A 12,698-nucleotide genomic window follows, 5' to 3' on the forward strand; every position below is an offset into this window, starting at 1 on the left:
TCCCGGTCTGGTGAGCGAGCGACCTATTCACGGGCTCCGACCACTTAGCCGCGGGGAGGCCGTGGGCCAGTCACCCAACTATAGAATAAATAGAAAACAAAAAACGACTTTTCTCAGGTTCTACCAAAAGGTCAATTGAAGTCTGAATTCCCACCAAATTGATTCTACTAGCTCCATTTTATTTCAAGTGATTCGATCTAATTATTTAAATTTTTACTTGTGGTAGGGCCTCTTGTGAGTCCGCACGGGTAGGTACCACCATCCCGCCTATTTCTGCCGTGAAGCTGTATTGCGTTTCGGTTTGAAGGGTGGGGTAGTCGTCGTAACTATACTGAGACCTTAGAACTTATATCTCAAGGTAGAACTTATATCACAAGGCGCATTTACGTTGTAGATGTGTATGGGCTCCAGTAACCACTTAACACCAGGTGGGCTGTGAGCTCGTCTAATCATCTAAGCAATGAAAAAAAGAAAAAAACATTTGATGACGGACTAGAATCTAGATCACAAAACTATTAAAGCGGTAATAACTCTGCGACACCAGCTCCGAGTCACACAGCGCCGAGCGAGCGCGACCGGGCGGCGCCGGCGGCGGGCGGCGCGCGCACAAAGGAGTAGGTAGTTCTGGGAAATTAAATCCATCGGTTTCTTCGAAATAGCACTTTACTGTCATCACAATACGTCTTACACTAACTTATGGATAATTGTAGTACATTGCTGAACGTGCGTGACTGGACATTCTCACTGTGTATTAAAATTAAGAATATTATACGAAGAATAAAATTACTTTTACGGTTACCACTTGCTAAATTGAAAAGGAAAGAAATTGAATGAATAAAAAAAATTGTAATGTTGGTGACAATACTTTTTAAATATGAAAAAACAAGATTTTTTTCAACATGTGTGTTTCTGAAAATCCCATTGTTCACATGCATGAAATAGTAAAAATTGATTATTAGATGTTATATCTTCGTGACACATGTCCAATCAGAATCAACAAATAATTTCATTCCCAATTAAAAGATCATCACTGATTCTGTCGGCGACAGCTGACTACCCAGGACTCATTCCTGCACATTTTTTGTGCAATTCTATAGTTTTAACATGCAATATTAAAATGCAAGCAAACATTTTTAAATTAAATACTTAACTTATCAGTCGATATTTCCTTTATTTTTATCAGAAATAAAGTTCTCATTTGACTTTATGAGTGCAAAACAAATCTCACAAAACAGCCAAACTATTTAAAATACTTATAAACTAAAAAGTGATAGCCACTACTAATGAATACTCATAGTGTTACCCGAGTAGCGAGAGACAGTTTTATATTGTAATTAGTAACTTCAAAATTTCAGTCAAACAAACTTGGTTATGTTGTTACGGATGGAGTCTAACACCCTTTTTTATGTTTGAGCGATTACTGGTGGCCCGGAGGCCTTTCCAGTTTCACCAGGTCTAACATCCATTTGGCACTATAATAACATAAATTATTTATTTTTTGCGACGCTCGTGAAATATGTCAGGATTGTTCTGCTTCGTTTAGCAGATTTGGGCGTCCTCTCCGCGCCGGAGTTCCTCCGCGGCGGCGGCTCCCTCGGGCTCAGCGGCACCGACGCTCCCTCCCCCGGTTCCACTTTCTCTTTTTGTTCTCGAAGCTTCGTCAGCCAATCTGTAGTTCCCGGTTTCTTGGCGGGCGACATCAGCCTGAGATGCGGGGCTTCACCGTTGAGTACGAAATTTGGCAGGTTCTTTGTCGGCGTTGTGAACGTTAGTATTTTGATCTTCGTTGAGGACGCTTTTACTGGGGACCGGCAGACTGATGATGGAGAGATCGGCTTGGGACTCTTGGGGGATCGGGTTTTGTAACCTCTTTTCTCGTAATTCTTGGTGGGTGTCGTCAGACCCCTGCTCTCGGCGGCTTCTCCCCACGTTGACGTCGTCTCTTCAATCCGTGGATACTTGCTTGGAATCGGGGGTTCAGGTTCGCCGTTGTGTGGGCGCTTGGCCCCGGCGGGCTGCACGTCAGTCCTGGGTCGCTTCGCAGTCGGCTCGGAGTCGGCGGGCATGAGGTCGGCGAGGCAGCGCTTGGAGCGCGCGGGCGGGTGGTGGCGGCGCTTGGCGGCGCGCGGCGTGGCGTCTAGCGGCGCGGGCGGGGCGCGGCGCGGCACGGGCTCGGCGCGCGCGTCGGCGGGCGGGGCGGGGCGGGGCGCGGCGTGCAGCCTCCACAGCAGGTGCCGCGCGTCGTCCCCGGCGGTGACGAGCAGGGGTCCGCGCGCGCGGCGGCACAGCGCGGCGCAGGTGACCTCGGCGCGGTGTCCGCTGAGGCGCAGCAGGGGCTCGCTCCACTTGACGTTCCAGAGGTAGGCGTACTTGTCGCTGCTGCCGCTGACGAGGTAGGCCCCGTCGGCGCTGAGCCCGCTCTTGACGTAGAAGGTCCCGTTGTGGTGGCCGACGTAGCGGCGCTCGGGCAGCGGGTTGTAGGCCGCGAGGTTGAAGCAGTAGATGACGTCGTCCATGCAGCTGGCGTAGAGGCGCACGCCGGAGTGGTCTATGACGAGGTTGCTGTAGCCGTTCCTGGCGGAGCTGCCGCAGTAGGGAATGGAGTGCTTGGGGAGCGGCTCCCGCTTGTACACGTTGTAGTTCTTGCGCAGGTCCCACGCCTTGATGTTCCCGTCGCACTCGCCGCAGGACAGCAGCGTGTCGTCGTCCTGGAACACGAGCCCGGTGATGCTGACGGCGCGGTGGCCGTCGATGCGGGGTCGCTTGCCGTGCGAGGAGGGAGTCTTCGGCGCGAAGTTAGAGTGGCAGTTCATGAGGCAGTTGTCTGGCTTTAAAACCAGCGTGGGTTGGTTGCAGGCGCGGATGTCCCAAATGAGGATGTGGCCGTCTCTCGCGCCGGTGGCGAACACCGACGGCTCCATGGGCCGAAATACGGCAATTTTAACAGACTTCGTGTGGCTCGAGAACACGAGAACTCTTTTAGGTGAACCTTCTGCTGCATCCCACAGACAAGCCGTGTGGTCTCCTGGAATGTTTATTTTATAATTAATGTTTCAAAAGTTTTCAATACACTAAAATTAGGTGTAGATAAACCAGATCAGACCAGCTAATGATATTGATTATCGATTAGTCCCCTGTCAAACAACTCTACTGTATTTCCACATGTGGGTTAAGATGTTAAATAGCCTTCCAAAGTTTATTTTAATAGTTATGTGACGTAATATGTGTATTCGGAGAGGTCACCCTGATTTGAATTAGAAGTCCCTTTGCTCTGAACATTTAATAATTCAATAAAATCAATGCAGCAGCTTGGCTCTGTCCCTGGCATTGCTGAAGTCCATTGCAGCTGCCTGGCTTTAAGTAGCATAATTCACAAGTACAAAATAACACATGAAATTTTAATTATGTTTAATTTACCTGAAACAGTTATAAAATTCATGTTTTTGGGCATCCAAGCAAGGTCAAATACAGCATTATTGTGACATTGGAATGCTTCCAATCTACTTGCTGTCTTTTGCGTGGATGTGTCCTGGAAAATTGTAGAAAGTATAAATAAAATAAAATATAATATATTATAATTATGATATCATAACCAAATTCCATTTTAAACCAATTAGCCTCTTCTCTGACCACAAGCAAAACAAATGAAAATTACCTTTTATATTATTCCAATCGAGCCTGAACTAAATTGCCTTAAACTGCTACATAATACCCACTATTTTCTTGACTAAAAGTACTATTTATACTATATATAATACATTCAATTAATAGTAGACAGCAGCTTAGTTCTGCCCCTGGTATTGCTGATGTCCATGGGCGACAGTAACCTTTGTTTTTTTCCTACCTAAGCTGATAGCCCTAGCGGCTATGTCAGCGTAACCCTAACTTTAGTAGGTGAGCTCACGGGGCTCAAACCTGACGATGTTGCTAACACGAACCCTAGCAAGAGTCGTGCTTCGCAGAATCTACCACCGGATCGGAAACGCGACCCACTGAGAAGATCCGGCGAGAAACTCAGTGGGCTGTGTCTGAGAGTTAATTTACTCGTCGAGCCCTTCGTCGCAAGCGACGGGTTCGACGAGAACGGTGACCGGTGCTTGAAGTACCTAAAAGCACCGTTAGTGGATCGGGAGGATCCGAGATGACGTGTTTTGGGCGACGTCGACTGCTTTCCATTCTGTCCGCAGGATCGGGAATGTAGTTACCGGCGGCCACGATGAGAGGGTTCTCGTGTCGTGCCGCTTTATCGAAGTGGCGCATGGACGCCGACTGTAGATACTTACTGATGGACTCTAAGTCCAGGTCGTCATGGAGGTCGACGTTCCTGACGAACCACGGGGCTCCGACGGCTATTCTGCAAAAACGGGATTGAATGATTTGAAAGGATTTTAAGTGTATGCGGGCCGCGTGAGCGAACACTACACTTGCATAGGTCATGACGGGGCGTATGCAAGTTTTGTAGAGTGTCACCTTATTTCTAAGGGACATTTTACTTCGCCTACATATCATCGGGTAGAGACGTCCTAGAATGAAGGCGGCACGGTCGCGTACCGTCTTAATGTGGGGGCGGAATGTCATCCTACTGTCGAGGGTGACGCCTAAGTATTTGACCTTCGGGGCCCACGGTATGGGCTGGTCGAACATCGTGATTGGGCGAACGGCGGGGGCGGGGGTGTTGACGCGCCTAGTCGGGAGAGGGATGCTCAGCGTGGTGTTCGGAGGGCGACCCCTTTTGAAGAGCACCGCTGTGCTTTTCGTGGGGTTGATGTCGATGCGCCACTTCCGGAACCACTGTCCCATGGTGGTAGCTGCGGTCTGAAGTCGTCGATGAAGCAACGCCTTCTTCCTACACGAGTAGTAGATGGCGGTGTCATCGGCGAAGAGCGCCAGATGGGTCTCCGGAGACCGGGGTATATCATTGATATACAAACTGAATAGTAACGGGGAGAGGGCGGAGCCTTGCGGGACTCCGGCTGTGACATGACGGGGCCGGGAACGCGTTCCCTCGACTCGATATCGGAACGAACGCTTCGACAAGTAGTCTCGTATGATGAGCACGAGTCTGTCTGGCACTCCCATGTTATACAGTTTGTATATCAAACCGTTGTGCCAGACTTTGTCGAACGCCTTCGCTATATCGAAGAAGAGGGCTCCTGTCGGAATGGGTTTCCGCCTGTTCAGCCCTAGTAAGATGTGCTCCGTGAGGCGGTGCACTTGATGGACGCACGAGTGTCTGGCGCGGAATCCAAACTGCTCGTCTATAAGAATTTTATTCGCGGATACGAAGTCCCAGAGGCGTTTACGAAGGAGCCGTTCGTATAGTTTGCCTATCGCCGGGAGGAGACTGATGGGGCGGTAACTCGCGGTTTCGTTCTTCGGTTTGCCCGGCTTGTGTATGCCGATAACGTCCGCTTCTTTCCACGCCGCGGGAAAGATGCAGTTCGTCATAGCAGCATTTAATATGGTGGCCAACATCGTTATCAGTTGGGCTGGTAACAATTTAAGCGCGCAGTTGCGGATGCCGTCGGAGCCGGGAGCTTTCCGTGGTTGTAGGCTATCGATCGCCTCCTTAACCTCGGAAGTGGTAATGGGGGGTAACGCGTCCGAGGGCGGCAGGGAAGCTCTGCGCTCGACCTCCCTGGGGCGACAGTAACCATTCACCTTACGAGTAATGGGCTATATGTCGTCTGCCTACAAGGGTAATAAAAAAATGTATTGATGAGATCTAGTTGTGAGCACGTGAATCACTTAGTTCCTGTTTTACGTAATCAAGATACCACTAAAGGGAGTCTTTGTTGCTTCTAGTTTCCCATCAACAAATTCTAAGAAAATCTTAAATATTACATATTCGATTTTCACAAACTAATAAATAGAGTAAAAGTACTGCATACATTAGAAGTACTTCTTGGTTTTTTGATCCCGTGATGACCCACAATAAGCTACCTAATCTTGTGAGACTTGGCTAATTATGGTATAAAAGTAACAATTTTATTATTATATTATTTAAAAAAACAACATATACCCACCTAAAGCCAATAAAATTCATATTAACTTTCAGTTATGGTTTAAATAAACATTAAGTTACATCAGTCAACAAAAAAATAATATAGTAATGAATTCGAAAACAAAAATGAGGCAAAGAACCTTGGCAATATCCATTATCATTATGATTCTAAAAAACTTTTGTGCTATAACATAAACCCTTTCTAAATTTTCTTTGAAATATCAAATCCAGTACAGTGCAATAGAACCCTCTAATACAAGTGACCAATGTTACAAAAGTCAAAAGATTACTTTTTCTCTAAATGATATTATTTCATTCACCATACAGTGCTTTGTTCATATTCCTGGTTGTGAACTGCCTATATCTGAAGGACAAAGATATGTATGTTACCTGAATAGCAACCTTTCCATCTTCGTTAGCAAGAGCCAGTATGTGTTCATAGCCAGATGTTTCAGCAAATCTACAAGCGAATATCGGAGGATCCTGTTCAAAATTTGCTACAACATTTGAGGATTGGAGCCCGTAAAACGATTCCTCACTGTTCACCACTAGCCGCTTCAGTACCGTATCGTAATTAAACCGGCAATCTGTAAAGACAGTTCCAATTGATTTTTCAAATCTTTACAACAATTGCCCTTTCCTCTTACATACTAATTCACAAGTACTTACGGAGACCGAGTTCACGATCGATCAAATTTTGTATATTATTCATGATTTCATTATAAATTAATGGTAGCTAAACATTTAAAAGTTTAAAACTCTGGATTCTTCGACAAACTTCTTGAACAAAACACGTTAAAAACAACAAATCTGACATTTAATAAAAGAGGCGCGAAATTATTATTAGTTTTTAAGGGATTTTATGACCTGGTAGCTAAGACCTTTAGGTCAAGTCTTATTTTAATTTATATTCTTATTTTTATGAAAAATGATATTACGAAGTGATATGAAATGAAATGAGATGAGATGAGATGATATGGTATAAAATATAATCTCAGTAAAATGGTGGTCATTTACTGAAAAATTTTCAGAGGACTTTTTGGAGGATCCCGAGAAGTTACGTTCAGCAGTTTTGTTTGATTTTCCCACATTTGTACACTTTCACAGATACTAAACAGTTAAACCAGTGTTATTATACATTTAAATCTGAAGAAACACTAAATAGACAAAATAAAATAAATCACACAACTTCACTCCTCGTGTTCCCGCAAAAAAGTCCAGAGGCGCGAAATTTTTTTTTAAGTGATTTTATGTCCTGGTAACTAAGACCTTTAAGTCATGTCTTATTTTAACTTATATTCTTATTTTTATGAAAAATGATAATAATATGGAGTGAAATGAAATGAAAATTATTAATTTGAGACATTAATCAACTGGGATGAAATTAAATTAAATGATGGGATGAAATATAATCTTAGTAAAACGGTGGTCATTTACTAAGATTTTTTCAGTGGACTTTTTGGAGGATCCCGAAATTGCGTCCAGCGGCTTTGTTTCATTTTCCCACATTTGTGCACTTTCACAGATATTAAACAGTTAATAAACCACCGTTATTACACATTTAAACCTGAAGAAACACTAAATAGGCAAAATAAAACAAATCACACAACTTCACTTCTCGCGTTCCCGCCAAAAAGTCTAGGCGCGAAAAAGCAATTAAAGGCATAGATTATACTTAATAATACTATGACTAAAAAGTGACCTAGAACCGTGGAGTTAATAAGTACCTACAACTATTATATAATACTAACTCTATGCCTAATACCTACGATCGTTGTACCTACTTAATTTGGCTTCTCTTTACTATTACTTAAATACCTTTACTCTTCGGCTGAGTTTGGCTGTAATAAAATCATAACCTATCCATACAATTGAAGACTATTTAGAAAGCTCACGTCTGATTATTTCACAAGCCTTGAGAGCGCCATCTGCTGATAACTATCTCCCAGAAAATGTGAACAGCATTGAGGTCGTCGTCGTGGCCTAAAGGATAAGACGTCCGGTGCATTCGTGTTGAAGCGATGCACCGGTGTTCGAATCCCGCAGGCGGGTACCAATTTTTCTAATGAAATATGTACTCAACAAATGTTCACGATTGACTTCCACGGTGAAGGAATAACATCGTGTAATAAAAATTAAACCCGCAAAATTATAATTTGCGTAATTACTGGTGGTAGGACCTCTTGTGAGTCCGCGCGGATAGGTACCACCGCCCTGCTTATTTCTGCCGTGAAGCAGTAATGCGTTTCGGTTTGAAGGGTGGGGTAGCCGTTGTAACTATACTGAGACTTTAGAACTTGTATCTCAAGGTGGGTGGCGCGTCTACGTTGTAGATGTCTATGGGCTCCAGTAACCACTTAACATCAGGTGGGCTGTGAGCTCGTCCACCCATCTAAGCAATAAAAAAAAAAAAAAAAAGGTCGGGGTTATACTCAAGTATTGCAGCCGAAAATTAGACGGTCATAATTTTTCGTGTGTGATGAAAAAGAAACAGTATAACCAAATATTGAAACACAACATTGAGACTTCTACCTGCCTAAATCCATGATCTCTGAATGATGAATTTCGAAAAAAAAAACGAAGCTAATTGTTTATGGCAACTGACAAATTTCGCCGTAGTAACGCGTTTGCTTTTTGTTGATTTCTTAAAATATATTGTTAACGATTATTTTAAGATTGGTTGAATTTGCAAATTATTTACCATTATTAATAGTTACTAGTTTTAAATAACATTCGCATAAAATTGAATGTTCAGGCTGGAGAAATTGCACAGTTTTCGTCTTTAACAATCTTGTTTGTCGGTTAAAGATTACGTGTTTATGTACGTAAAATTATAGATTTTAAAAAATACGAAATTACCTTTTGGGAATTGAAAACACAGGTCAGTAGACCGCTACCTTTTTATCTTAAAACGAAGCATTACTTTAGAATGTATTGCTAAGTAATTTTTTAGGTGTATGGAATGTGAAGTACACAAGGAATATGGACGGGGCTGCGTCAAATCGGGGCAAGAAAGTAGGATTTCGACAGAATATACGCGGGAAGCTAAGCGTGTTCGAGCCACTGATCTGCATTTGGATTTTACCTGCACGATTCCTGATGCAAACCACCGTCGCCCTCAGTATAGTGCCCGCAAACCTGAACAAAATGATGACCAACATGAGACTTCTGTGCTGCCCTTGATGAGCAACATGGATGAAATATCCTATTGGATTTATACTAAGCGGGCTCCATGCCTCATGAACTATGACAACTTAATAAAAAAGCAACATGTTGAGGCTCAGTGTTCAAAAGCGGCATCAAAAAGTGTTAGCAGTGCAATTCAAGAGGTGCCTTCACCAAAGATCACGAAGAAAAGAAAATTGTCTATATTAGATGACGATTCTGCCTCAGTGGAAAAACAACAGAATTTGTACTTTGATGTGTCTCAGAAACACAATAAAAATACTGTGATAATTAGCAAATCAGACTCTGTTGGTTCAGATGTTGATTTTAATATTAAAAATTCACCATGTAATAAAAAACAGAAAAGGTCTAAACTACAAGGTAGTCAACCTACTCCACACAAGAAGCAAAATAACATTATAACATCTACACCGAAAATAACGTCTCTGAGACGAAGCCTGAGAAATACAAAACAAACTTTCAATAGTAGCCATTTAAATAGTTCCTTTTTAAATAACACTAGTGTAGTTAATGGTAGGCATTTAAAGAATAATTTAGGAGAACATAATACTCACAATTACAATAACACTACTGATGGAACAAGTCCAATTGTAGACCGAAGAAATATGACAACTAAGAATGTTTCTAAAAAGGATGGGTTGAACGGACAGTTTGAAGACTTCAGTGATGTATCGGGCCTCACGGCTAACTATATCAGGTCAACCAAGCAACAGTCGAGGAAAACTCCTCGTAAATTAAGAGTGAAAAATTGTAGGAGCTTAGTGAAACAATCAAATCAAAGAGATGATGATAGTGTGAATGTTGACAAGCCAATGATAGGACCACCAAACCACCTGCCACTGAATTGTAGTACAGAATCTTCAAATATTATGAATGCAGTAAACGTAAAAAATGATAAAACTAAAACGAGCAAAAACAATATTAATGTAAAGGTAATGGATGCTTCTAAATCTGTAAACAAGAGCCAAAAGAAAGTAGATTTGAATATTTCTTTCCAAAGTACATCAAGATATCCAAAAAGAAACAGGAATTCTGACAATTCAAGAGAAGTAATATACAACACTCGTAGCTCTAAAGCTACAGGACAAGAACATTCAGCATTAGTCAATAGCAACTCTACAGAGAAAATTAGTTCTTTGACCAGTATGAATGCAGCTAGTCAAGAAAAGCAAACCCCTAAAAAGAAGAGAACACCTAAAAAGACAGCACCGAACCGGACAGTGGCTACTCGTAAAAGTGAACGAGTTAAAAAAGACTCCTTAAGAGACAAGAGTGGCTTCAAAGCATGTTTTTCTGACAGTGATAATGATAGTGAACCTTTGCAGAAGAAGTTCTTTTGTTCATAAGCTAAGTTAGAGGACTCTGTGATCAAAGACTGCACATGACTTGGTGTACTTCAGACTAGGTGTACATACAGCACGTAGCTTACATCTAGCAACTACATAATAATATAATCCAGTATCAAAATGCTTTAACGTAAGAAATCTGTATCTTAAAATGTAGTCAATTTAAAGGAAAGCTTTTATTCAAATAGAACGGTTATAATATCTTTTGAATCGTTTGATATTCATTTTCACATTAGTACATACTTGCAAAATTATTTATTTACCACTTTCATGGTATGTTTCTATAGTGAACCTTTCTTGGTAGTAGTAACTTATTTTAATAATAAAAAACACTTATTTAGCTTTGTACTGTTGTTTATGTTCAGTGGCAATATAAAAGAAAACAAAATTTTGTCTGTGTAATTTAATTCTATCTAATGTTGTTCTTTCCATAAATTTCAATATATACCATATTTTATACAGTAAACGTAAGACACCAATCTGTATAAACGTTAGCACATAAAAAATAATTATGAATCATAGCAATAAAAAAAAGCCTTTTAGAAAATCATTTACAATTTTTTACATGACACTTCCCTTATAAGAAACAAGACAATTTGACATTTTATTGTTAAACAAGAATATTCCTATAGACATAGTTGCTAATAAAGGTGTTTTCAAATAAAAATACAATACATGTAATTTTTACACATTTGTTTAGTATTTTTAATATAGATTTTAAAAATAAGTACTCAATTTATGTTACACCTTGTCCTTTGTAAAATATGAATTGTTGTTTAGATGAGTATGATGAAGCTTTTGCTTGTACTTTACAAAAGATTAGTCTAGATAAAATATAAGCTCAAAAAGCCTCAAAAGATATTCTTAACTAAATTGTTGGTAACCATTTTTGTCTGATTAAATATTAGTGTAGTCTTGTAAACATTCTCATTGATAAATAATTCTTGTGCCATTGGAAAATGTGATTATTGATATTGTATAATCAATGTTGAACAGCATTGTTAGGCCTTTCATATTTTAAATATCATTAGGCTTAGCTTATGTTGACATTCATTAAAAAATAAGCTACCTGTTTTCTTGTAAACTATACACAAGTGTGAATGTGGGGACTCCGTTTTTTTTTTAAATTTCTATGAAGATTTCATGTAATGTAGAAAATCGGACGTTTTTTTTTAATTATTGCTGAGCTATATACTTGCTCCGGTAGAGCGAAGGCAGCCGCGGACGTGTCACGTGTGCCCCGAGGTCGTTAACCCCACCTCTTTACTTGTGTTACATTGCGTGCTTTTGTAGAAGAAAGAATTTAGTAAATTAAATTTTCGATCACAACTTGTCTAATGTTATCATCACATGAGAAGCCGGCAGTCGGTTCTCTCTTCAGGGACGTTTTCATTAAGTACACCCAGGTGGTATTTAAATTGTTTGAAAATTGATTTACTTAATTCAAATCGAAAGACAAAAGCTATTACAAATTAGTTTCTCTTGTACAGATTTTCTTTTTCAAGGCCCCTATCCTTATTAGCACGATTTTCTGAGATGGTGGACCAATCTTCAACTAACGATTAAAAGTTTGATGAATAAAGATTTCGATAAAATAATAAAAATAGAAAGATTTATATTGTAAAAACGTGAGTGCAATAATTCTAATTGTTTAACCGCATGTTCCAGTCTACCCCGAAATCTAATCGCATAGAAGTTTGGCCTTGTTTGTATATTGTGTATATTTTAGCATATACAAGCGTGTATCTAATAAAGAAAATTATACAGTATCATATAATATGTAATAAACTTGTGAATTTGAGATTTGTTTTATTTATGTATACCGATAGGCCTAATGCAATACATAATTGTTTCTAAGTATAGGTCAGTGTTAAATTTAAGGAAAACAATTTATTCTTTTCCTATTTAATAATTGGTAGCCTAAGGAATGCTCCAGAACTCTCGTACCGGTAGGTAAGCTCACGGGCTCAATCTGAGAGAACTGCTAACACTGCCTCTAATTTTAATCCATAGACACAGCCCACTGAGTTTCTCGCTGAATCTTCTCAGTGGGTCGCGTTTCCGATCCGGTGGTAGACTCTGCAAAGCACTGCTCTTGATTCGGCCAGTGTTAGCAACACCTCCGGTTTGAGTCCCGAGAGCTCACCTACACGCTAGGGTAA

The 12,698-nt window shown here is 40.8% G+C and overlaps 2 protein-coding genes across 2 annotated transcripts; one reads left to right on the top strand and one right to left on the bottom strand.

The window, feature by feature from the left end:
- Positions 1 to 645: 645 nt before the first annotated feature.
- Positions 646 to 6,863, bottom strand: LOC101745085 (protein lethal(2)denticleless). The gene is made up of 4 exons (XM_038014549.2): positions 6,674 to 6,863; positions 6,395 to 6,591; positions 3,418 to 3,529; positions 646 to 3,025 (listed from the first exon to the last, which is right to left on the bottom strand). Exons 1-4 carry the CDS (start codon positions 6,714 to 6,716, stop codon positions 1,488 to 1,490), a joined length of 1,890 nt encoding a protein of 629 aa, XP_037870477.1. The 5' UTR covers positions 6,717 to 6,863; the 3' UTR covers positions 646 to 1,487.
- A 1,726-nt stretch (positions 6,864 to 8,589) lies between these two features.
- On the top strand, positions 8,590 to 12,337 carry LOC101743785 (uncharacterized). The gene is made up of 2 exons (XM_012691022.2): positions 8,590 to 8,885; positions 8,958 to 12,337. The coding sequence occupies exon 2, from the start codon at positions 8,962 to 8,964 to the stop codon at positions 10,534 to 10,536; it is 1,575 nt and encodes a 524-aa protein (XP_012546476.2). The 5' UTR covers positions 8,590 to 8,885; positions 8,958 to 8,961; the 3' UTR covers positions 10,537 to 12,337.
- The last annotated feature ends 361 nt before the right edge of the window (positions 12,338 to 12,698 follow it).

This window comes from Bombyx mori, chromosome 12, assembly GCF_030269925.1.
Source record: "Bombyx mori chromosome 12, ASM3026992v2".
Classification (NCBI taxonomy): Eukaryota; Metazoa; Arthropoda; class Insecta; order Lepidoptera; family Bombycidae; genus Bombyx; species Bombyx mori.

Excerpts from the sequence above, each read along its gene's own strand:
- LOC101743785 (XM_012691022.2), top strand. The coding sequence starts at position 8,962 with ATGGAATGTGAAGTACACAAGGAATATGGACGGGGCTGCGTCAAATCG.
- LOC101745085 (XM_038014549.2), bottom strand. The coding sequence starts at position 6,716 with ATGAATAATATACAAAATTTGATCGATCGTGAACTCGGTCTCC. Across the intron at positions 6,592-6,673 it reads CGATCGTGAACTCGGTCTCC|ATTGCCGGTTTAATTACGAT; the intron begins GTAAGTACTTGT and ends CTGTCTTTACAG. Across the intron at positions 3,530-6,394 it reads ATGGAAAGGTTGCTATTCAG|GACACATCCACGCAAAAGAC; the intron begins GTAACATACATA and ends ACAATTTTCCAG.